This window comes from Agrilus planipennis, unplaced genomic scaffold (assembly GCF_000699045.2).
Source record: "Agrilus planipennis isolate EAB-ADULT unplaced genomic scaffold, Apla_2.0 scaffold223, whole genome shotgun sequence".
In the NCBI taxonomy this organism is placed as follows: domain Eukaryota; kingdom Metazoa; phylum Arthropoda; class Insecta; order Coleoptera; family Buprestidae; genus Agrilus; species Agrilus planipennis.
The window spans coordinates 523,241-549,110 of NW_020438932.1; the positions used below are offsets into that span (position 1 = coordinate 523,241).

General features: G+C 30.3%; 5 protein-coding genes and 1 long non-coding RNA gene across 9 annotated transcripts; 2 read left to right on the forward strand and 4 right to left on the reverse strand.

Annotated features, from left to right (window-relative positions):
- The first annotated feature begins 6 nt into the window (after window positions 1–6).
- LOC108742266 lies at window positions 7–3,795 on the forward strand. Its single transcript, XM_025974245.1, has 6 exons — window positions 7–88; window positions 312–402; window positions 2,690–2,780; window positions 3,067–3,159; window positions 3,348–3,438; window positions 3,663–3,795. Exons 3-6 carry the CDS (start codon window positions 2,765–2,767, stop codon window positions 3,778–3,780), a joined length of 318 nt encoding a protein of 105 aa, XP_025830030.1. The 5' UTR covers window positions 7–88; window positions 312–402; window positions 2,690–2,764; the 3' UTR covers window positions 3,781–3,795.
- A 5,703-nt stretch (window positions 3,796–9,498) lies between these two features.
- On the reverse strand, window positions 9,499–11,154 carry LOC108742282 (V-type proton ATPase subunit G-like). Its single transcript, XM_018477435.2, has 3 exons — window positions 10,885–11,154; window positions 9,995–10,194; window positions 9,499–9,676 (listed from the first exon to the last, which is right to left on the reverse strand). Exons 1-3 carry the CDS (start codon window positions 10,964–10,966, stop codon window positions 9,590–9,592), a joined length of 369 nt encoding a protein of 122 aa, XP_018332937.1. The 5' UTR covers window positions 10,967–11,154; the 3' UTR covers window positions 9,499–9,589.
- A 935-nt stretch (window positions 11,155–12,089) lies between these two features.
- On the reverse strand, window positions 12,090–12,686 carry LOC108742283. The gene is made up of 2 exons (XR_001938649.2): window positions 12,478–12,686; window positions 12,090–12,400 (listed from the first exon to the last, which is right to left on the reverse strand). It is a non-coding gene; the product is annotated as an uncharacterized LOC108742283 (long non-coding RNA).
- Window positions 12,687–13,276: 590 nt separating this feature from the next.
- Window positions 13,277–13,981, forward strand: LOC108742281 (coiled-coil domain-containing protein 86). The gene is made up of 2 exons (XM_018477434.2): window positions 13,277–13,452; window positions 13,584–13,981. The coding sequence occupies exons 1-2, from the start codon at window positions 13,388–13,390 to the stop codon at window positions 13,939–13,941; spliced, it is 423 nt and encodes a 140-aa protein (XP_018332936.1). The 5' UTR covers window positions 13,277–13,387; the 3' UTR covers window positions 13,942–13,981.
- On the reverse strand, window positions 13,939–16,702 carry LOC108742277 (probable methylcrotonoyl-CoA carboxylase beta chain, mitochondrial). Its single transcript, XM_018477422.2, has 8 exons — window positions 16,460–16,702; window positions 15,908–16,161; window positions 15,486–15,726; window positions 15,201–15,338; window positions 14,647–15,097; window positions 14,452–14,586; window positions 14,184–14,388; window positions 13,939–14,117 (listed from the first exon to the last, which is right to left on the reverse strand). Exons 1-8 carry the CDS (start codon window positions 16,598–16,600, stop codon window positions 14,000–14,002), a joined length of 1,683 nt encoding a protein of 560 aa, XP_018332924.1. The 5' UTR covers window positions 16,601–16,702; the 3' UTR covers window positions 13,939–13,999.
- A 1,769-nt stretch (window positions 16,703–18,471) lies between these two features.
- On the reverse strand, window positions 18,472–25,674 carry LOC108742278 (uncharacterized protein F09G8.5). Of its 4 annotated transcripts, XM_018477424.2 has the most exons (9): window positions 25,336–25,674; window positions 25,190–25,255; window positions 22,890–23,057; window positions 22,104–22,353; window positions 21,799–21,888; window positions 21,460–21,573; window positions 21,001–21,096; window positions 20,442–20,606; window positions 18,472–20,225 (listed from the first exon to the last, which is right to left on the reverse strand). In XM_018477424.2, the coding sequence occupies exons 1-9, from the start codon at window positions 25,416–25,418 to the stop codon at window positions 20,115–20,117; spliced, it is 1,143 nt and encodes a 380-aa protein (XP_018332926.1). In that variant the 5' UTR covers window positions 25,419–25,674; the 3' UTR covers window positions 18,472–20,114. The 4 variants fall into 4 exon arrangements, with proteins under 4 accessions (XP_018332926.1, XP_018332925.1, XP_018332928.1 ...); XM_018477423.1 differs by lacking the exons at window positions 25,190–25,255; window positions 25,336–25,674 and adding an exon at window positions 23,405–23,705; XM_018477426.1 differs by lacking the exons at window positions 21,001–21,096; window positions 25,190–25,255; window positions 25,336–25,674 and adding an exon at window positions 23,405–23,714.
- Between the last annotated feature and the right edge of the window lie 196 nt (window positions 25,675–25,870).

A 25,870-nucleotide genomic window follows, 5' to 3' on the forward strand; every position in this document is an offset into this window, starting at 1 on the left:
CATCCTCTGGAGGAACATCAACCATCATTATAAGTTCATCACCAACCCCTGGACCACTTCAAGGACATCAGGACGCGTTTCAATCGAGGTAAGCTTTAAATTACTGGTTTTTTAAGTATTTACTTTCTTTGCCTTTTTAATTTTTACTTATCTGGTATTTAAATGCTTTTTTTAATTACTTTTCTTTCTTTATATTTACTGTAACATCTTTTACATGCTTTAGTTTCTTTTATATGTATATTAATACTTGTTTTTATATACTTTCACCTTGTAAATTGTTTTCCTTTTACTAATTTGAGAACCTTTTACAGAACCATCCTCTGGAGGAACATCAACCATCATTATAAGTTCATCACCAACCCCTGGACCACTTCAAGGACATCAGGACGCGTTTCAATCGAGGTAAGCTTTAAATTACTGTTTTTTTAAGTATTGATTTTCTTTGCCTTTTTAAATTTTTACTTGATCTCTATTTAAATGCTTTCCTTTCTTTTTTATGTATATTAATACTTGTTTTTATTTACTTTCACCTTGTAAATTCTTTTCCTTTTACTAATTTGAGAACCTTTTACAGAATCATCAACTGGAGGAACATCAACCATCATTAGAAGTTCATAACCAACCCTTGGACCACTTCAAGGACATCAGGATGCGTTTCAATTGAGGTAAGCTTTAAATTACTTGTTTTTTTAATATTTATTTTTTTTGCCTTTTTTAATTTTTACTTGATCTCTATTTAAATGCTTCCCTTTCTTTTTTTATGTATATTAATACTTGTTTTTATTTACTTTCACCTTGTAAATTCTTTTCCTTTTACTAATTTGAGAACCTTTTACAGAATCATCCTCTGGAGGAACATCAACCATNTCTTTCATTTTCCGAATACTTGCTCTCTCGTCAAACAGTCGTATAATTGAACGGTCGACAAAGAGAATAAGGCATTTTCCTCGTTTTAATATAAATAGCAATTAAAAATTTGCTTTTAAAATAATTTCATTATAGTTTTCAAACTTTGATTACAAAGAGAGATAGTGTTAGTCAGTTACTGCTAATAAGTGGGTGGTAGTTTCGGAAATTGACGAATCAAATAATTTTGAATTTGAACGGTTTTCTTTTCAAAATTGTCGTATCCTTCTCATTTTAATAATAATAATACAAAAGGATGTTAACTACCAAACTTTTTCAGTTTTTAAATAACATATTCATTTGGAAATTAACTTATAAATAAATGATTCTTTTACAGTTTACTTTTAAGGTTTGTAAAGTATAAAATATTGTTTTGGATAAAATGAAATGCATGCGCGTTCTTATGTACAGAATTTTTACGTAATTTTCGCGGTACAGCAATTAAATTTTCTTAATTTCAAGACGCACTGAAAAACTATCAACACTACGAGATTCTTCAAACATTTTAACGTAAATTTCACGGATTGTATCTTTTAGATTAATTGTTTGATAATACGTAAATATCCCGGTTTGTAACTTTTAGATTGATTGTTCAACGGGCTAAAAATTGACGTGCGCGTTTTTTATGTTCAAAATGTTTATGTAATTTTAGAATTATAGCAATTAAATTTACTGACGCAGTGAAGAACTGGCAGCACTACAGGATAGTTCGGGAGGTTATTTCCATCTAATGGTAATTTAATGAGTGCTTTTTTTTAATATGTTGTTTTCTTGTTTTCTCTATTTTAACCATAAATAATTCTGTAGCAGACTTATTTGAAATCGAACTTCAAATCTGAAGGTGCCATTATATTTTACGTACTTTTCTACATAATTATTACATTCTATAGGGCAGTAAGGGTTTCTCATTTGATAGTAATTTAACGAGCGCTTTTTTTCAATAAGTTGTTTTCTCTATTTTAACCATAAATAATTCAGTAGCGGATATATTTGAAATCGCACTTGAAATCTAAAGATACCATTAGATTCTACGTACTTTTTTACATAATTATTACGCCTTATAGGTCAGGAAGGGTTTTTCATCTGATAGTAATTTAACGAGCGCTTTTTTTTTAATAAGTTTTCTTCGTTTTAACCATAAATAATTCAATAGCAGACTTATTCTGAAATCGCACTTGAAATCTGAAGGTACAGACACTTAGAAGATAGTACCTGGTCGTTGAAAGATGGCAGTCTACAATTTGGGGGATATTCAATTTTTTTCTAACTTCTGAACTCTCTTACAAACTTAGGGAACACCAAATCCTGGACTACTTTAAGGACATTAGTCGCTGTGGGAACGAACATCGGGGGACTGGTGTTCCCTAAGTCCAGAAGTTAGTAAGAGATATTGAACATCCTCCAAGTGATAAACTGCCACCCTTCAACGACCAGGAACTATCTTTATCACCAACACTTGAACCACTTCAAGGACATCAAAACGCGCTTCAATCGAGGAAGTTTTTCATTACATGTCTTTTTAATTGTTTTTCGTTCTTTATATTTAGTGTAACTTGTTTTACATGCTTTAGTTACTTGTTTTTTAAGTATTTATTTTCTTTGCCTTTTTTAATTTTTACTTGATCTCTATTTAAATGCTTTTTTTAATTACTTTTCTTTCTTTATTTTTAGTGTAACTTGTTTTACATGCTTTCCTTTCTTTTTTATGTATATTAATACTTGTTTTTATTTACTTTCACCTTGTAAATTCTTTTCCTTTTACTAATTTGGGAACCTTTTACAGAATCATCCACTGGAGGAACATCAACCATCATCAGAAGTTCATCACCAACCCTTGGACCACTTCAAGGACATAAGGATGCGTTTCAATCGAGGTAAGCTTTTAATTACTTTTTTTTTAAGTATTTATTTTCTTTGCCTTTTTTAATTTTTACTTATCTGGTATTTAAATGCTTTTTTTAATTACTTTTCTTTCTTTATGATTAGTGATATTAATACTTGTTTTTATATACTTTCACCTTGTAAATTCTTTTCCTTTTACTAATTTGAGAACCTTTTACAGAATCCTCTGCAGGAACATCAACCATCAACTGAAGTTCATCACCAACCCTTGAACCTTGTAAATTCTTTTCCTTTTACTAATTTGAGAACCTTTTACAGAATCATCCTCTGGAGGAACATCAACCATTATCATAAGTTCATCGCCAACCCTCGGACCCCACTTCAAGGACATCAGGACGCATTTCAATCGAGGTAAACTTTAAATTACTGTTTTTTTAAGTATTTATTTTCTTTGCCCTTTTTAATTTTTACTTATCTGGTATTTAAATGCTTTTTTTAATTACTTTTCTTTCTTTATGATTAGTGTAACTTGTTTTAATGCTTTCCTTTTTTCACCTTGTAAATTCTTTTCCTTTTACTAATTTGGGAACCTTTTACAGAATCATCCACTGGAGGAACATCAACCATCATCAGAAGTTCATCACCAACCCTTGGACCACTTCAAGGACATAAGGATGCGTTTCAATCGAGGTAAGCTTTTAATTACTTTTTTTTTAAGTATTTATTTTCTTTGCCTTTTTTAATTTTTACTTATCTGGTATTTAAATGCTTTTTTTAATTACTTTTCTTTCTTTATATTTACTGTAACATCTTTTACATGCTTTAGTTTCTTTTATATGTATATTAATACTTGTTTTTATATACTTTCACCTTGTAAATTGTTTTCCTTTTACTAATTTGAGAACCTTTTACAGAACCATCCTCTGGAGGAACATCAACCATCATTATAAGTTCATCACCAACCCCTGGACCACTTCAAGGACATCAGGACGCGTTTCAATCGAGGTAAGCTTTAAATTACTGGTTTTTTAAGTATTTACTTTCTTTGCCTTTTTAATTTTTACTTATCTGGTATTTAAATGCTTTTTTTAATTACTTTTCTTTCTTTATATTTACTGTAACNTTTTTTTTGTACTTGCCTTAATTACTTCCTTTCATTTTCTGATCTTTACCTTTTATTTATTTTAAACCTTTTTTCTTAGTACTTTATATTTTTCCAGAACCTACTAATTTTCTTAGTTGCTTCACTTATTTTTGTTTTGTTTATTTTACTTTATCTTTAAAACCTTTTTCTTTACTTCTGTCCTTTAGATATTTTATTTCTTTTACTAACTTTTGAATTCTTTTACAGACTCAGGGAACAGCAGTTCCTGGACCGCATCAGGGACATCAGTCATCGTGGGAGATCGTCGCGAACATCGAGGGACCATTTCTAACGGGTGCGAATAGCCCCCAACGGTGACGGTCATCTTCCAATGGCTGGAGCCATCTTCCAAGGGTAAGAAGTATCTCCCAACACCGCGGATCACCACTCATAGGTAAGACTTATCCCTCCGCAAACAGGAACACCTTCAAGTTGCTTGAGGGTGATCCTGTCTGCGGGAGGGTGGTACTTGTATCACATCTCCCGCAGACATGATCATCTTCAAACAACTTGATGGTGATTTCTGTTGGCGCAGGCATAAGTCAAGCCTCTGAATGGCGATCCAAGTTGTTGGAAGTCACTTCAAACCACTTGGAAGATAGCTCCTGGTCATTGAAAGATGGCAGTTTACCACTTGGGGGGTATTCAATCCTGCTAAAAATGGTCCCGCGCGCGGACAGGGGACCCGCGTCCCCCACCGGCGTCGAATTACAGAAACCTTCGATGTAGGGATGCACCAATTCAAAAAATTAAAAAAAGTTAATATTTTATTTTATTTTAAAAAATATTACAGTACACCCCCCCTCTGTTTATCCCTCCCCTCCCACGTGCGGCCCCCCTCAGGGGGCCGCGTCCTGCACCCGGGGCGATCCCCGGGCGCCACCCTGTCCTGCACCCGGGGCGATCCCCGGGTGCCACCTCCCGTCCTGCACCCGGGGCGATCCCCGGGTGCCGCCCCGTCCCCTCCTGCACCCGGAGCGATCTCCGGGTGCCACCCCGTCCCCGTCCTGCACCCGGGGTGATCCCCGGGTGCCATCTCCCGTCCCCGGGCCCCGTTAGGGGCCCTGACGCCCCTCCCCGCGTCCTGCACCCGGGGCGATCCCCGGGTGCCCTCCCCCGTGGCCGGCCCGCCTTACGGGCCTTGCCCTAACGCTCCGGGGTTAAAAGATTTCGAATTTCAGGATTCCTGGTGCGAAACGTCGAATTTCAAAGATTTCGAAGTTTAAAAATCCCAAGATGCAATGATTTCGAAATTGGATAGACTGTGAAGTCCAAAGAATCAAGATAGAAATGTCGAGTTCCCTGAATCCGATAATTTCGAAGCTGGAAAATGCCAAAGAATCTTTGGCGTTTTCCAACTGCTAGATTTTCGAACCCTGGGGACCCCGACTTCTACCTCGAAGTCTTTGAACCTCGCAGACTTACCAATTCCGAGGTCATCGCACCCCGCGATCTTCGAAGTTCGAAATCTTCGAAGTTCGAAGTTCTCGTACCTGGAGATCCTGGAATCCGATGCCTTCCAACCCCGGAGCTTTGGGGCCCCGAAGTCTTCGGATCCTTGGGTCCGCTGGTGTGGTTCCTTCCTTGTCCTGGTGTTCTAAATCGATTGAGTTGCCCCAGTTGATACCACCTGTTGTTGACTACGATGTCCATCATTGGTCCTGCTACCTAAAAAAGAAGGAAAAGAGACAGACAGAATTAGTATAAGAATAAAGTCTTATGTAAATGAAATGGTTAAAATAAAGTTAAAATGAAAAAGAGATTTATTATTTTTAAATAGTCTAAATATAAATAAAAAGAAAATAAATAGGAAAAAACGGGTTTTACGAAAAACAACTAAAAGATGAAGATGATAAAAGAAAAAAGTTTTAAGGTAATGCAAATTGTCAAATAAACAAATACAAATTAAAAGAAATAAAGCCTATACTGTTGGAAAGTAGAAGTTATAAGAAAAAGTAAAAGGTAAGTGAAAAAAATAAATAAGTGAAGAATACAAAAATAGTCTTTGGAAATGTAGAAAAAGAAAGATAAGTTCCGAATATAATAGTAAACAAAGATTTCTGAGAAATGTAATAAATAAAGAAATATTACATTTTCTTGGTGTGCCTTTTGCCTTGAGTGGGTCCATATTAGTAGAATCGATTTCAATGGTCTGGTCCCTTAATGCCCTAGTGGACTTGATGTTCTGCACTGATCATGATTCCACTTGTTGGCTTCAATATTGATGACTGGTCCTACTAAATAAATAAGAAAAAAAAACTGAATTAAATTACTGCTTAGTTTAGTTATTGGCAAAATTAGTCTTGAAAACTATATATTATTATACAACAACCAACAAAATTAGATTCCTTTTTATACATAAAAGTTTTAATAAAAACAATTAATAAGTGAAGTAAAGTAAATCAAAAGAAAGAACAGTTTTGAGTAAATACAAAGTAAATGAAATAAAATAAGTAATATTAGACAGTAGAAGGTAAATGAAAAAATAGATAAGGTAAGTAAAGAATAAAAAATAAGCTTTCAAAATATAGAAAAAGAAAGACAACTTCTGGAAGGCAATTTGGGGAAAATATAATAGATATATTAAATAAATGTTACATTTACCTGATGTGCCACTTTGACCGGGTCGACTTTATTGGAATGGATTTCGCTACTCTGGTCCCTTTATGTCCTAATTTGTTGCTGGCTTCATGGACTGGTCCTACTAAATAAAAAAGAAAAGATCTGAATTAAAGTTACTGCTTAGTTTAGAACAGCAATTAACTCTTACAGTAAAAGAAAAAGATTTGTAATACATTACTGTATTTAAAGATTACGTGTAAGTAAATAGAAATGGAGATATAGTAAATTAAACGAATGAAAATTTTAAAGAAAAACCACTAAAAAGTGTAGATCTGAATGAAGTTAATGTAAATCAGAAGAAAGGAAAGTATTTAGTTAAAGTAGATTAAAAGAAATTAAACAGAAAAATGCTAAAAATTCTAAGAAAATGTTAAAGTTAAATGATAAGCAAGGTAAACAAACAAAAAATCCTTGAAAATATAGAAAAAGAAAGGCAAGTTCTATATGTTACAATAACTATATTAAAAAAACGTTACATTTCCTTGATGTGCCTCTTGCCTTGAGTGGGACGATATTAGTATAACGGATTTCGCTAGTCTCGTCCTTTGATGTCCTGGAAGTCCTCATGTTCTCTGATTGCCAGGATGATTCCACTTGTAGTTGGGTTTGATGTCCATCACTGACCTGACCTACTAATTAAAAGAAGATCTGAATCTAACTTAAATATATAAAGAGTTACAGAATAGAACGCTGTTAAAAATAAATACAATATCACAGTAAATACACATAAACAGAGGCCTACCTTTTCTTGAAATGTCATCATTTAGATCCCGGGAGGACTTTCCAGAATGTGGTTGATTGCTTTGGTCCCTCTCTGGTGACTAGATTAACAAATGAGGTCTTAAATATTCTAAAGGAAATATTGTTTCAAAATAGTTAAATAACAGAGAAGGGTTTAAAGTAAATAGACTAATGGAAAGATGTCAAGGAGGCTAATGTGATTCTAAGTATCCACAAAAGTGTATGGAATCAAATGTTTTCTACCTTGCCTTTTGATTTGTAGAAATCATACCAAACGGTTGAAAAATTCAAATAAACTAATAACCATTTTGATGAAAACAAGTTTCTGATATGCCATACATATGTGTATTTTACAGATCAAAAGCAACTTATGAAATGTGTTGAAACGTTAAACAAAAAAGCTATCTAAGAATACAGGTAAGTAAGTATGACTAAGCAGTGCTTATCGAATACAAAGAAATAACGAGTGTAGAAAATCTAATGTTTCCTACCTTGCGCTTCTATTTGTTGAAAAACCTTCCAAGAAACACTTTATTTATAAAAACTACGAACTTGAAAAATTAATAATTACGTAGAAAACGTAATTTTCACAATTTACCTAAACACGAACAGAAGAACCAGAACCATTTTCCATCAGAAGCTATCTTAAAAATCATAGATCATATCCATAGATAATAAATATCATAGATTAAAACGAGTCGCGATGAATCGATTGACATCGGCTGTCTACGACATCGACCATCGACCTAGCGTGTTCCTGATATTCTTATGGAAAACTGGAACAAAATGATAACAAATAATAAATGTGTCACGAAACACGTTAACCACAACTTAATATGTAATGTAAAGAAATCATAATCATTGTGTTCTATTTTTTATGTACCACATTTTATGTAACTAATATCTAGACAACCCACTGTACCGCAATGTACTGCAATGTACAGAGGATATCTTATTTAAAAATTGTATTTTCAAAAAGGCGGTTCAAAATTACTAATTTATATACATTGTCTTCTAAAGAAAGATTTTTTATCGTTAATAAGTAATTTTAACATTTTTAAGGGCGGAAAGTACTTAAAACTGTTTTTAGAATTAGAACAAGGTTTTATTTTAAACATTCAAAAATAAAACAAACTGGAAAATTTCACTAATATATTTTAATCGACTCAATAAATTTTTGAATGTTTGAAATCATGCAGTTTAGTTTCACAAAAGTTGTACCAAGATCAGTTTAAGTTTTATTAATAATATTTTAATTTTGCGAGTAGAACTTGGGTATAATGAAGTTTTTAACCTGTATATGACAAATACTTTATAATGGTTAATGCAAAAATGAGCACGCAGTTTCTTTTCTATCCTGTACAAGTTTTCTCGATCAACAAATATAAAATAATTAAAATTACCAATTATTTATGATGAATCTTAAAGTCCGAAAGTGGCTATGACGTATAAATGTAGTATGGAAGCATGATTAAAACTAAAAAGTATTTGCCTACAAAAGCGAGACAGCAAGTGAAATTAAAAAGATGAGGCAGCATTAGAGATAATAAAGGAATTATCTAATATACTTTGCGATATTTCTATGTATATCAAACATTCTGTAATTGAATTAGATTTAACCACACGCATTAAAATGTTTATTTAAAAAGCTTTTGGTTTAATTTAATTCAAATTTAATAGAGAAATTATGTTCTATAACATTAAAATGAGCCAAAACATGCTCTGAAAATGATTAAAAAATAAAATATGCCACCAAATTCTTTTTTTCAAATATAATGTCAAAAAAATAATTTAAAATACAGAATGAGCGTGTAGTACACAGGTATTTAATGTGGAAATACAACTTATTCAATATTTTTTTGTGGTACATTTCCACTGAGTCATTTAATAGATAATTTCTACAGTTTTTGTAGGTATGATTAAAAAATTTTCCTGTTTGACCTAAATAGAATTCAGTCTGTGTATTTCGACTTTTTTCACCCGAAACTTAACTTTTATCAACTTTTTGATTTCAAATTATTTTTTAATATCTGTTTTAACTAAGTGTAAAATTCTTTTATTACCTTTCTATTGGAAGAGCTTGTTAGGCCTCTATTCCTTAACAGAAAACCAGTTGTTTGCTACAATAGATAAGGTAGTCGCTGATACCACAGCTGATATATTAGAGGATGCTTTTATCAGTTCTCGTAAGAAGATAGATTTTACCCTCGTGATAAACGCATAGGAAGGAAAAATAAATACTATTTTTATGTCATAATTCATCAGCGATTGAATGTGTTTTGATAACATCTAGTCATTTATTAAATAACAATTATAAGTTATCAATTTACTAAATCAATCACTTCTTGGATTCATAACGAAATAATTGGGATGAACTTCTGCTTTTAAATCAAAAACTAAATCCAGCAATTCTTTAATTACCTGAAATTGAAGGCACAAATTAATTGATATTGCATACAACAACATATCATACAAACCCTTCTTTTCAAAACTAAATAGCTTAAAAAAAGACAACTATTTAGTGCTAATAACAAAGAAATTATTTGATCTAATACTTTTAAAGCAACTAGTTTCAGTATATAGTTACAATTAGTATTAATGTAATTAAAATAAATAAAATTCAGTTTGCGAACTACCCTCACTCTGTATTTACGTCCCTGATAAATGTATACGTTTTATCGTGATCTGAACTTTATAAATCTTTTGTAGTTCAATTGTCGCTAACAAATGTAATCTTACATTTTCCCTTTTATTATGAACATCCTCAGAAATCTTAGCCAACAACTTTTCTGTGTTAACATTGATTTTTGCTGCGACGTCCTCTTTTGAACCTAGATGTTTTGTTTCAAATTCTTTAAACTGCCTCTCTCGTTCTTGTCTATACTTTTCAATATCTGCTAGAGCTTCATCTCTAGCTTGTTTTATCCGTTTAACTTTGCCTACAAAAATATATTTTTAGTGTAGGAGTATGTAAACGAAGAATGCTCAAATTGTTTGGAATTTGTTAAGTTTAAACTTTTGCAACGCAACATCTACCGAAATTGTAGACGTCAAAATAATTTTTTGTATTTACTGTTTTTCCAAAAATTTAATGAAATTTCTGATATTAAATCGTAATTTTTAACTACGTTACGTATATGAAAAAACACCTGACTCATTAAACTGAATCTTCATTAAAATTTTAGTTTCCTTCAGTCACGTTTATTAAAAATAACGACAAACTTTTAAAAGACATTATATAATAACTTTCGAAAAACTAAGAGGGATTTATGTATTCGCATTTAGTTTCGCCTTAATTTATGCGGAATGTGTACCGTCAAAGAAACAAGAGCAATAACACGAATGAGTTTAATTTTGACATTAACTATCGTAACATTTGGCCAATTTCCCAGGGATAACGAGTACATAATGCAAGTTTATTTTTCTCAAAGTGTGTTTTTATATACCAGCGTATATAGAATACATACATTTCGTTAGTTATTTTTAGGAAACGTTTAACATGCTTTTGATTGCAACGATAGCGCTTTTGAGAAAAAATCTATACCAAAAGTAAAATATTCAAATAATAATTATGTAGCCAATTTAGACTGCTCTAAAATATCTGAATTTAATTAACCACATTCACTTACGTTTTCTAGCTTCTGCAACTTTTTCAGCTGCTTTTTTTTCAGCAGCCAAAAGCTGCTGAATGCCCATTGACTGGCTAGCCATTTCTGTCACGATTGAAATAAAACGATGTCACTTTAAAATGTTTAAATTACAACAGGAAAACATAAATACGCCTCATTACTCAATTAAAATTTTGTTTAGTGACTAGGAAGGCTCAATTACGAACTTGGAATATGCGGAGACATAAAAATAGATAAGCATAATTGTTTTAAATGTTGGTTGCCTACATAAAACTTTCAAAAATTTCAAAAGCGGCAAAAATATATTCTCAAAATGAACAAAAGGATAATTTAAAATTAGAGTTATTTTTCCCCTTACATACTAATAAAATGTAATTTAAAATTAATAAATGACAAATTCAATGTTCTTTCCGATAAACAGATAATAGAGCGCAGTTTTAATTCAAATGATTTTTTTCAAACAAATATCAAAAACAGGAAAAGTGCAGAGCTTCAGTTAATTACTGTAGTATAAGGTAGCTTTTATTTCATATATTCATAAGTAATAGCATAATCATCGCATAATATGAAATACTGAAAGATATTTTCAACTAGTTCAAAATCAAAAATTTTAATTTTTCGGCTATTGTGCGACATCTCCTTGTATTACTAAAACTTCGATTAGTGCGCTACTGTTGCTACAGTAAATTACTGCAATAAATTTACACAATTAATATCACGATAGGGCAGATATCGTCATCTATAGGTATTATCGCTAACTCGTATTACTTAACGTTTAACAAGTCCTTAAATTATGAAGAAATCTACTCATCAATATACATCGTATATGATCGATTTCAACCATATTTTATCCAATAGATAAATATCTGTGCTAGATAATTTCCTTTGTAACATTTAGAGGATCTTGCTAAATATAAAATACGAGTACTCCCATTTGTATAATTACTTTCATAGTAATGCTGCACTTAATATAAAATTGATGCTAATCAATAGATGAGTATCATCATTTATGGAGAGTTATAATTTTAATCTATTTAACCCGACATTATTTCTAGATTAATAATGCAGAAAAAGGATAGGCTTTATGCTATAACAATTTTCTCATGTGGGGTGTTTATTATTTAGTTCCATTTAGTCCTTCTCTAAAATAGATAAATTTCATTTCACTACTTGTCTATTACTGCCTTTGAGAAATAAAATACATGTTTATAATGCAATAGTCATTTTCTTCGGCCTGAAAAACATCAATTAATGTTTTCTTGAAGTTTCCACATAACAAGTACATTTCAGACAAGGTCATACATAGGTACACATATTGACAATATTTTTGTTATATGTATTTAGACAATTAACACTAAGGTATACATCGTAACACACTACAGCACATTATAAAAAACAATTAATTTTTGGTAAGTTGATATCTAACAACAAAGTAAGGTGCTGCAAGCCCTGATCCGAAAAACACAATAAACCATGCAGTTAGTCGGTAAGGGTTTCCAAGTTGAAATGGTAAATTCTGTAAACAAAATTTACATAAAACAAATATGATTTTCGTACCCTTCTTAATGTAGGTGCTGTGGTAATTATTCTTACCTCACCAGGTGTACCTCCATGATGATTTCTAACATAATTGGTTATAATGTTTCTTGCAAATAATGAACTTCTGTTCAGCAACATGTTATTAATTTATTAGTCGACTTTAATTTTAAATAATAACGTATAATTTGGAATACAGTTAAGATTTCTAATGTTACATAAGCAACCAAAATAACCTATCACAAAAACTGATGGTGAATTTCTAGTTACAAATAATACTAATGTAGTGGTACGATTCTGGTAACAAATCTTTAAATTTAATTTTCTTCAAAGATAATTACCTGTATTACTTTTAAATGTTTTTTATGAATCAATTCTTCTATATTTTTTATTGTAACTGGTAGGCAACTACTAAATAAGGAGCCCATAAACCTGAACCCAAGAACAGGACCCACTTTATGGCCATTGGAATGGGTTGTCCAAGTTTAAAAGGTAATGCCTAAAAATAACAATTTAGTTTTTTACTAAAAACAAAGTTAAGTAAAGATTATTTAAAAATTTATTGTTTGGTATGTAAAAAAAAAAACAGTACTCACATCATGGGGCGTACGGAAACCGTGGTCTGAATCATTTCGAAGAAATGTTTGCCTTATTTTACAAACGTGTTTCAGTAAACCAGAATTAGGAATCAATTTTTTTACAAACATCTTTACAAATTAAATCAATTGAATTATTTCAAACGTAGGATTATAACTGGAAGAACCTTTGTTATTTTAAAAATTTTTGTTTTCAATGTACACCTGATTTTTCATATTTAAGTCTAATAAGCACAGCCTAGTGCCCTCTATGCTTGAAGTCTCCAATGATTGTTAATCGCGAACTGCATCGATTGCTAAAACTAACCTCAAATGTTGTAGACTAAAGTGCAAAATTAACTCAATTTACTTTTAAATTTAGTTATTTAACGATGGAAGTAGAATTTAACAATTGTCCAGACAAGAACACAAAAAACCTTGTCAAACAGAAGTCAAAGTAATAAGTTATACATTTTTATTAACTATTTTAAGACTATTGTTTTTGTAATGTTAAGAAACATGCCTTTTTCATTATTAATAGGGTCTTTAAATGGTTTAAAATCAATTCAAATAATTATTTTATTCTAGGAAAGCAATAAAACAAAATATACCGAAAGGAAAACCTAAATCAGGACGGATTTGGAAAACTGAAAAAAAAAAGTTTTCATCAATAATTAAGACAAAAGGTTTAAAAAGTTCCTTTGAAAAAAAACAGCTATTGAGAGAAGAACTTAAAAGAGTGAAAGAAGCATCTAGGGCTATTTTAGCTGCTAAACAGGAAGAAAAACAGCTGAAAAAAGAAAGAAGAAGGGAAAACCTTAAAAGACAAGAAGAAAACAGAAAGAAATCAGAAGTTGTTCAAATCATTAAAAATCCTGCTAAAATAAAGCGAATGAAACGTAAACAACTTAGGTTCATTGAAAAAAGAGACACAACAAATATGTAAAATAAAATAAAAGTATGTTTATTAAAAATTATTTTTGTTTTTCAAGAAGTTTTAATTTTTACATTCTGAACACTCCAAATTGACTCTTCTCTATATTTTTATTAAAAGTAATTGCAAGACTCAGCCCTAAAATTTTTCTTGTATCTTTTGGATCAATGACTCCATCATCCCACAGTCTAAAATAACAAGAAGTTTTAATGTGGGTCATTTAAAAAAAACATTGTCCATTCAGCTGTAGTTACCTTGCACTACTAAAATATGGTGAACCTTCTCTTTCAAACTTTTGTATTATTTCATTCTTAAACAGTTCTTGTTCCTTTGCTGTCTTTTTGTTTCTGCTTGAGACCTGTGATAAAACATCTGCAGCTTGAGCTCCTCCCATAATTGATATTTTTGCATTTGGCCACATGTACAAAAACCTTGGTGAATAAGGCCTTCCACACATCCCTGCAAACATATCGAAATAAGGAAATAGATATTTATTTATTATGTTAATAAAATAATTTGAACCATAATTTCCAGCCCCAAAGGAACCACCAATAATAACTGTTAGTTTGGGGACTGCAGCACAAGCAACTGCTGTAACTAGCTTTGCTCCGTGTTTTGCAATACCACTTGCTTCTGCATCTTTACCAACCATAAACCCTACAATCAAAACGGTAAAAACAGAAAAAATAGTATCAAACAAATGAGTTATTTGAAAACCTGTAATATTTTGAAGAAAGATTATCGGAATATTGCGTTGACAACACAGCTGAACAAAATGAGCACCTTTGATTGCGCCTTCAGAAAACAAGACTCCATTATTGCCAATAACACCCACAACTTTTCCGTATAATTTAGATAATCCGCAGACTAGTGTTTCTCCAAATTTCTTTTTGAATTCATCAAATTTGGAACCGTCAAAGACTCTAGCAATTACCTCTCTAATGTCAAAGGATTTTTTTAAATCGGGATCCGAAATGCCATAGAGATCTTCAATATCATAATGCGGTTCTTCAAAAGGTTCAGAAAAAGTTGACTGAGTATTGATATTCAATTTTTTAATTATCCCTCGAGCTATATGCAACGCATGTGCTTCATTGAACGCGTAATGGTCTGTAACACCAGATATTGTACAATGAACATCTGCTCCACCAAGTTCTTCTGCAGTTATCTGATAATAATTGAAAATTTAGTAATTTGTTGTAATTAAATTTCACATTTGAAATGTAATGTTTTTTTATTTCATTATTAACTAATGCATTTTTAAATTATACCTCTTCACCAGTTGCTGCTTTAACAAGAGGTGGCCCAGCTAAAAATATAGTTCCTTGTTGTTTTACAATTATTGACTCATCTGCCATTGCAGGAACGTAAGCTCCACCAGCTGTACATGAACCCAGGACTACAGCAATCTAAAAATTCAATGGATTTTCTTAATTGTTATAGTTTATAGTATCTAAAAGTGGTAAAATAATAAAATATTCTGATCATAATTTATCAAACTTTTTCAAGTTAATATTAGCTAAATAAGACTGTATTAATCTAAAATAGTTACTTGCCTGTGGTATTCCCAAAGAAGACATATTTGCTTGATTAAAGAATATTCTTCCAAAGTGATCTCTGTCAGGAAATATATCTGCTTGATGTGGCAAGTTTCCTCCTCCACTATCAACCAGATATAAGCACGGTAGGTTATTTTGTTGAGCAATTTCTTGGGCTCTAATGTGTTTTTTAACTGTTATTGGATAATATGTTCCACCCTTCACAGTGGCATCATTAGCCACAATCATACAATCTTTCCTGTAATTTTAGTTCATTTATGGATATATACACAAAACGTAACAAAAACAATGTTGAAAAAAAAAATAGGATACTACAAAAAGTTACTCCATAATTTGATTTATTTTTATAAGACCATTATTACTCAAACTTGTTAATTTTTTAACAGATAATTTAGTATTTAGTGATACTTCATATTTACCCACAGATTTTTCCAATTCCAGTTATAATACCACCCGCATTCACTTCATCTTTGCCGTACATTTCATAGCCAGCGAATGTTGATAATTCTAAAAAGGCGCTGTTTTTGTCTAGCAATAAATTAATACGATCTCTAGCAAGCAGTTTTCCTTTAGATGTATGTCTTTCTACAGATTTTCCGCCACCTCCACTTAATATTCTGCAAGTATCGTCTTTTAAGTGAGTCACAAGGTCCAACATTCGGCTTTGGTTTTGCTAAAATTTATTAATTAAAAGAAAAAATACTGTTGAGTAGTTTCACATTTATTTATTAGAACTAATTATACGAATGCATCTTTAGAAGCTTTATATATATCTAATATACTGTATACACATTTAGTAGAATCATATATTATATCTAGATGCCAAAATGTTAAATTTTTTTTTTAAAAATCGATTATTTAAGAGATAAATTACGTATTGTAAATACAAACGCTGTTTTTCTTTATTAAAACGCAATATCTATTTTATTCAAAATTTGATATTAAACTAATATGAGTTTGTTTTAATTTACCTTAAATGTTTTGGAGGAACGATCACATTTAGTTGTAAGAACATTAGAGCTGTTGTTTATACGTCTGCTTGAATTGTAAAAAATTGAAGGTATAAATAATAATTTAACTCTTTTTGCTGGGATAAACTGCCTTGCTCTCATTTTTTAGAAACTGTAAATTTTCTAATTGTCTGTTAACTAACTACTAGTTATTCTAATTACAAACAATGTTTATGTGGGAATTAGATAATCTCGATTGCTTATCAGAGAAAGTTTGTAAATATAAGCCGTTTCTTGAGAATAACAAATATATAAACATTTACTATCTAAAATAATTTGAGTCGAGATGAACAATAACACCGTTATTTAACTTGAATACATGGCATTTTAATAAAAATTTTATGAATACAGTAAAAGAATAGTAAAAACTATAATAATTACAAAGAAGTTAATTTTTCAAAGAGTTAAAACTTAAATTATTGTAATTGTGAATGTCATGAACTTTTTTCTTCCTCTGTTACTTCTGTATTAGACCCTTTCTCCTTTTTACCAGTATTTTTCTTTTCCTGATCCTTTAAAGACTTTTTAACAGTATTTTTATTTTCCTGAACCTTTAAAGATTTTATAGAAGTATTTTTCTTTTCCTGATCCTTTAAAGATTTTGTAACAGTATTTTTCTTTTCCTGATTCTTTGAAGATTCTGTAACAATATTTTTCTTTTCCTGATCCTTTGGGCTACTGGGCGAAATTTTTAAGTTTTCTTCATTAGACAATTTATCTGGAAGTGTTTCGTTTTCGGAAGTTTCAACATTCTTCTCGTGTGGACATTTTGATAAAACTGATGTTTGTGATTCACTTAGAGGTACTTCGCTTTTGCAAGAATCAGAAGTTTCAATTCTTTTTTCTTGTTGTGAACATTCAGGCGAAGCTGCTGTTTGCGATTTGGTAATTTGTAAACGTGAAGAAGATACAGGAACACCATTCAAAGTTTGACGGTAAATTTGCTTTCGTGAATCAAATTTATTGTTGCGCTGGAAAAGGTTTTGGGGTTTCTCTTGGTGCTCAATTTTTGCTTCAGTTGTTTCTGTTGTTTTAGCAATATCGCTATCTAAACAGGTTACCGTGTTTTTATTTTTATTTGGTGGATGAATATTTTTGGGAAAAATATCATCAAAATCTTGCAGGCCATTGTATTTCTGCTTTGCAGTTTGAACAGTTGGTTTAGTTTGGTTTGTGAGAGGTTTTGCATCTTGGGTGTAGTTGAAATTTTTTCCCCGCCTTCCTTTTCGAAATTCTTGACATGGAAGCCGATACCAAGGTGGATCTTCAATACTGTTTATATTTTGAAGTCCATTGCTTCTTTCGTTTGTTTGTTCAATCACAGCGTGAGTTTGGACAGAATCAAAGTGTTCTTGAAGACCTGTAGCCTTTGGAATACCTACAAAAGGCTGATAAGTTTTTTTAACAAGAGTTGACATATTTACACTTTTACTAAAGTGAACACCCTTAATCACAGTCAAAAATTATCGCATAAAAAAATGAAAAATATACAAATAAATTTTATCTTATTTGAGAACATTTGTCCGAAATGACATAAACGCCTAATTTGTTTTATCTAAAACTACTATGATTACATAGTGATTTGATACCACCCACGTCCACTTATATGCTAGGGTTAATATGCTTACTTGGCTAGTTTGTACACTAGCTGAATAGTACGCAAACTGTATAAAGGTTTCGTTTGGCGAATATACTTAGCACAACGGTAGGAGAAGCCAACACTTACGAAGGATATTCACCAAACCAGACATTTGAACAATAGGTATACTAACCGGTATGTAGCCTGTTTACAAACTAGCCAAAGAAGTATATTAACCATAACATATGCACAACAACCGCGAAATGCTCGTCTATTTCGTCTGCATTGCTATTAAGTTCCTGTATAAATTTTCAATTTATTCACTTTAATTTAAAAACCATTTTAATTATTAATGATATTAATAAACCGTATTAAATAAATAACAATTATCAAATAGTTTGGTAAGTAGAAATAATTTATTTCTTTTTAGTATTTCCATTCCATCTTACATAAACTCAACAAGTACAAGTTAAAAACGATATCTTAAGGAATGTCTTCAAATTTCTGGTTTCAAATAAAATTTGCATATCTGCATTGCCATGTTCATATTTCAAATATTCGTTTACTTAAAACAGAACAGAAAACTTGTATATATTCTTCTCATAAAAAGTATTTTTTCAATCATAAACTGCAAATGGTAAAATATCAATTATAACTGAAAGGGACCAAGGAATACAATTTTGTGAATATTTGTTTTTATACGAAGTAAACAACAAGTATCATCATTACGATTCAAGGCAACAAAGTTTTAACAAAACGTAAAATTACAATAAGAATAAAATAGTACGGCAATATTCAACATTATTATACTGTGTCTAGCCAAAGCACCATATTGTGCTACAACTCTAACTCTTGTGTTGATATCTTATGAAGCAATTTCTCCGATAACTGGAAGCATTGCATTCTAGACATTTTGAAAAAAAAAATTGAACATAAAATACAAAATAAAAATATCCAAAAAAATTAAAACACTCCACAGCTACATTTAAAAATTCTTAAAACTGTATAAAAGTAAGCCTTTTAAGTAAAATGTGCACGTAAATATGCATTTAAGTACTAATTGTAAGATGCAAATGAACGCGAAAACTGATACGATTTCTAAAGCACAAATTTACAATATAAAACAATTTTCTAATTCAATTAAGAATGAATTTGTGCTAAAAAGGAAGATTAAAAATAGCATTCCTTAATACGCTTCATATCACAAGTATTAAATAATTACCTTTATGCAGACGTGAAAATGCTTTCAAAATAATTACGTAGGCAGCTTATTATCGCATATATATGATACAGTAAAAGCTATTAATTATTTTATTAGAATATATAATTTTGATAAAATGCATTTTCATACTTTGAATCGCTAATACTGCTTTAGCAGCAGTTAATATCAAACTGATTTATTATCTACGATTTCAAAAGTATTTCTTTCTATAACTTAAAAAAGGATAATTTTCAATTAATAATAACTTTTTAATCACTCATTTTTTCATGAAAATTTTACTCAAATCCAAGTTGGTATTTCCTATCAATTTTAGTAGTTTAATTTTAAGTATAATTTAAAGATTCTTTGTATACAATTAAATGGGATCTAAAATATAACTTGAATTATATAAATTTCGAGAAAAGTGAAGAGTGACTTTTCACTATAATTTTAATCTATCAACATTTTTACTTGTATATCACAAACGAGTATATTAAGTAAATCAAATCAATTTACTGGCCCTATATATTTCCTAACTGTCTGGATTTATCATGTTCGATTAAGTATATTAATTAAGATCGCGATCTTTTTAACATTTGTATCGTTATTTGTTCAGTATTCGTTTTACGTTTAGTAATCTTCAGTTATTGTATTAATAATAAATCATATACAGCACCAGTAAAAAATTATTTGGATGTTCTGTCGAAAATGTCAGTATGTTTAGTCTTTAAATCCTGTTAAGCTATTATCGGTTGGAAAGTTCTAGCCGTAGCTTCCCTTTATGTTAGAGGAAGCTCATTTTCAGGATCAGAGTCAGACGAACGATTTTCCTTATGTCATTCTTCGAATTCATCCATTCGACATCTGACTGCCATTTCAACAACTTCTAAACTTGGGTAATCTAGTTCTTTAACCAAACACAAAACTGCTGACAGTATGTTGGAGTTCTAAAACCACGTGATAAATTCAGTATAGTAGGTAACCTACCACTGGTTTTGATGATATTATTTATAATGTTTCTCTTTTTCATGAAGTTCATATTTTTGATAATTAACTTTATTTAAAATTAAATTTATTTATTTAATACTTCGTACCATTGACTTTTAAAATATTTTAATCAAATCTAAGTAAACTCCTAAAACCCAGAATAAATATATATATACCCTTGTTACTGGTCTTCTATTAAAAGGTGGCTGGTGAGCGGCTGGACACGTAAATCTTTCACGTCTTGTAGGAACTTCGTGACTATGCGATGAAATTTCACTGCCTTCCGTTTGCCTGTATGCAGCTGGGTTTGATTGAGGATACCTTTCTCCATTAGTGTAATCCTGTCAGATGAAATTTTCTTTAGTAGTTAATCTAATCGGAAGCTATTATACAAATATGACGAAAACTGTAGTTTTATAAGTACAGATAAATTATTTTAATTTTTAATTTGAACCCATTCAAAGAACGGGAGGTCAATCAGCTAATTGCTTTCTTTCTAGTCTTGATCAGTTTCTAATATACCACTCTTATTTATGCAGAAAATAATGAACATATTTTTCTAGAAGTTAGTTTTAAATGTCCATTTGCATTTGTATTTGTACTTTTTTACTCCATCCCAAGCCACAAGTCTGGATACGTCCACGAGTTTTGAGTTCAAGACTTATTATTACATTTAAAAGGAAAATTGTTAAGAACAGCGGCCTTGTTATTAGTAATAAAAAGAAATTAACAAACCTTTATGCTGTTAGAGGATTGGCTTGTGACTAATTTGAGGTCCTTTAAATTATCTCCTGCTCCTTCCTCTAAACTGTTAGTATTCAATGAAGTTTTCTATTAATAAAAATGAGTCACAGATGAATAAATGAAATGCGGGAAAAAAGTAAACAAATAAACTAGAAGTATCATTATTTTAAATATTGTCCTTCCTATTTAAATTTTTTAATAAATATTTGTATTTTTTCACCAAACCTTAATAGAATATACATACAACGATAAATGTAACTGATAATAAAGATTGACAATCTTACTTTTATTTGGTACTGGAAATCTATTTGTGTGTTATTGACAGAAGATATTTTTTATTAACGATAAAAATTATTGTTAATATGATAAATGATTCCCAGAAAAGAAAGCATGTTCGTTAGCATAAGATTTCTTTAAATATCAATACTTGAAAAAAAGCTTTACAATTACCTCATAGAATTGAGTTTGTTTAGTTTGTTCATAATATTGAGAACCCTTCCGCTCATCATATTCAGTTGGAGAATAACTTCTTCTTATTTGCTCTTGTCTTCTTGATGAATTTTGCTAAAAAAAGATAAGATATAATTCATAATGTTGGAAATGATAAAAGTTTTTAAAATATTAACAACATATAGTGATATGTACGTTTTTCATGATCTTGAAATAATGAATTGTGGATTATCCTTTTTATTTTTTTAAATTTAACACAAAGTTAATAAAATTAAGTATGCGCATTAATCATACATATATTACTCGGTAAAATGAAATGAATTGTTAAAAACATCCTACCTGAATTGTAGTAGTAATGTACTCTTTCCCATCTTCAAGAGACTCCTCTTTTATATAGTAACCGTCAATGTCACCATTGTCATATTCTGTCTAGTTAAAGTTTAATTAAAGGTGGTTAATTAAATGATATTTGTTTAATAGTTATTAATAAATACAATCACGCAGAAGTAATATTAGTGCAATGAATTATATTCATATATTAAGAATTATGGTCAGTAAATAATGAAATGTTCTTTAATATATACGACTAAAGATCAATACAATAAATAAATTTAAATGGTTTAAAATTGATAAGCTACACATACCTCTTGTCGAGATGGACTTCTTTGTGGACTGTACTGTTGTTCTTGATATTGTTCTGTAGGATACCTACTGTACTGTTGCCTGTCAGGTACATATTCTTCCTCTTCAACTTCTTCTTCACTTTCATGAGGATCTTCAGGGTGTGTAAGGATGCGTCCCTTCCTAGCAGCGTCTCTTACTTCTTCCTGTGTTATCGCAATGTTGTCTAATTTTTGTAGCTGAGGTAGAGCGCGTATAACTGTCAGACGATAGCTGAAGTAATTAGAATTCGATAAGCATGTAAATCTTACTTGCTAGTATGTACTTTACTTTAATAAATATATCAGAAACTATAATACGTAGTATATTTTTAATTGTTTTACCAGCGTCTCTTCTGTAAATATCGCACTGTGAGAAATTTCACTGAATATTTATTACCCTCTACAATACTATTTCAACCCTTTCAGGTAAGGCTCATTACAGAACTTTTCTTTTGGAATGACCTGAAAGTATTGAAACAATGTTGAAGAAAGCAATAAAAATTTACTCGTTAATCTTTTATTTTTTTAAATATTCTCCAATGGATGTGATTTACATTCTATCAATGCTATATTATTATCTTACCTACTCTGAAGTTCTTCAGCTCTGGATTGTACAGATAAAACAGTGATTCTTATATTGTGATTAAATTTTAGAAAATAAAGAATCAGGAAAAGATAATTTTCAATAGATACATCAGATAGAAATGTTTATCATAAATAGGTATAATCAATAAAATTAGAAAAAGATCAACATGCAAATCAACTCACCCATCAATAAAAGAACATGGATTTTCCGCAAGCCATAAATTTCGCAGATTTGCTAATCCTTGGAGATAACATATTTGATTAAGATCTCTAATATCGTTTTGACGAATATACAATTCTTGCAAAGCCAAACAGCATTGGAAATCTGCTAGGCTATTTATTTTGTTTATACTGCAAATAATTAATAAAACATTAACATAGAAAAACGTTTCAAATAGTTTCAAACATCTTTTTTACAATTAAATTAACTTTTTGTTTTTGGCGAAGAATAAAAAAGATTATTACCATAATGAAAATAAACTTTAATATTTTGAAAAATAGGAAGCAAATTTTATAGAAATATAATGTTTAATACTACAAATTAAAACAGTTTGATTTTAAGCTTTGGTAATGAATAGAGAGACACATTGAGATTTATTTTGCCATATATATGTATGTAATCTCAATAAGTCTTTAATATTTAATTACTTATTTAAAAATAAAAAAAAATGTTAATATAAGTATTGAAGTACACCTGCCTCAACAAAACATAATTCTTCTCTAGAACAAACTTGACTATTTTTTTATTGTTACCATAATTTCGATTGGACAAAAAATGCGACAGAAAAACGACGGACACATACAAAACGAAAAATGCTAAAGGTGTCGGGTACATGTACAATATTCTAAAGGCCGTCTTCTCAATCAGCATAATGATTTTATAGGTAACCTTATAAGGTATGGCTCACATCCATTCATATTTTGCTTACGTAATAAAAACAAGGAAATCTATTACGTAGGTAGAAAAGTTAAACATTAATTTTATCATTAATCAGATTAACAATTTTTATGATACTTTTGTATTCACCAAAGTAGTCTTCTTAAAAACGTAATATTTATAATGCCAATTTAAATTTTTGCTCATTTAATAATAAAATAAATTAAATAAAAATAATCATATAATCATTCATGTAGGGATAGAAAGAAGTAATAATATCACGATATTTATAGCAGAATTGAAATTTAAACTATTTAATATTGTAACTTTCTTAAGAGGCCACATACTTGGCACAGAAAGATAAAATACAGGCAATTCAATTTCAAATAGAGAAAAATTTGCGCCTGAAAACAACCACCGTTCTGAAAAGCGTAGTTCAGTTATTGTCTATTATCGAGGTCGACCTAAAGATTCCTCGAAAAACTTTTAACCAAATTAGGTCAATTTGTAACCCATTTATGTGTATCCATAAAAAAATCAATAATACAACCAATAACATGTCTAAGAAGCGAAGTCATTAATTTCAACTTCACTACAAAGAATAAGCAACATAAAATTAATGATGTCTTGTTTGTTAAAGAATGTAACAAAAGTAAAATAATCTATTACCAACTTTTCTAATACAGACTATCTAGATAGTGCTCCAAAAAGGATATAATTCGTTCTTTACGAAAGTTGTATTCTTTTGATATTATGGACACATCATTTTGGGGGATTATAAATTAAAGACTTAAATTTCCAAAAAGAATTCAATTTTCTACACTAATTTCAACAATAGGTATACTTTTTTAAGCATCAATACAAACACCTCCCTATGCTTGCAATTTAAAAAGTTTATTTGTAAACAGTTTTATATGGGAGCGACCTTGTCATGCCTTAAAACGATTTTATATTTTGTTATATGACATGACAAAAAGCAGATATCTAACATGCAACCATATACATACACATATTGAAATAATTGTACCATGAAATGTAAAAAAATATATGATGTCTATATATAAAGAAATTTAAAACAAAAGAAAATAAGAAATAAAACTAAACCTTTACATGTACCTGCCTGGTACATTAGTGTAAAATAGTTTCTACACTGCAGAGAACTGTATTGCTTACTTGTTTATGAAAACAACATAAAATATTACTTATTTTAAGTTATTTTAAGTGGGTTGGGGTAAGTTTAGTCATGCTGAATCTGAGACAGTTTCACACATTTCTTTACTATAGTGAAGATACTCAAGCAAATCCAAGGGGTGAAATTTCAAAACAATTTGCTTGAGTTTCTTCTTTGAAATGTATTAGGGGAACAATTGTGAAGAATATTTCTTTACTACAGTCTCCTATTATTTGTAGTAAAGGTGACTTGGGTACCTCCATTAAATAGCTTCATATTAAACTGATTATAATAAAATGTTTATCTTATATCATTAAAAAATGCTTAGTCAAAACGAAGAAATCTAAGTAAAAGTTGGCTATAAAATTAAATTATGTATTAGTTAATGAAAATTGCATTTAATTCTTGCAAGCACTGAATAAAAATTGATATTACCTTAAAGAGAGAACTTCCACATTTGGCATTTTTTGTAAAAGAGATACATCAACAAGTTCACTTCCCCTGAAAGATAAAAGAGTATGCAGAAATTTTTTTTATATTTAAAGAAATGAATAGGTACTAATTTGTAAAATTAAACTTACCAACAGTTAAGCCTTCGAATTTTAGACAAATCTGAAATTTTTGTTCTTGCAATAACCATTTCCTCAGTTAACCTCTTAGCCATCTTTAAAACAATGCAGATTAAAAGAGAGCACTAAATAAAAATCAAAATAAAATCACAAACAGTCAATTTACACAACAAAATTATCCAATTTAAAAGGGTAATAACACATCAACCACTTGCATTGTACATAAATTCACTGACATTACGTGTGACATTTAGTTTGTATTTTCTTCCAAAAAAAGAATTACTCCAGTACCACTACATTATTAATATTTTGACGTTTGAGCAACTCTTCAGTTTTCGCTCTTCCTCTGAAGTCTTGTTATCTCGTTTTTTCATGGAATTTTATTTCCACATAGAACCCGTACTGACATCTTCTCTTCAAGTTCACAACTGATTTCATCATCGAGCTAGCTAACAGAAAACTGCACAGATTTGTGTACTCTCACGTTAGCTTATTCTATTTCAGCTGTGTCTTTTGGGTTGCCTATATAAAAGCTTCATGATTGCTA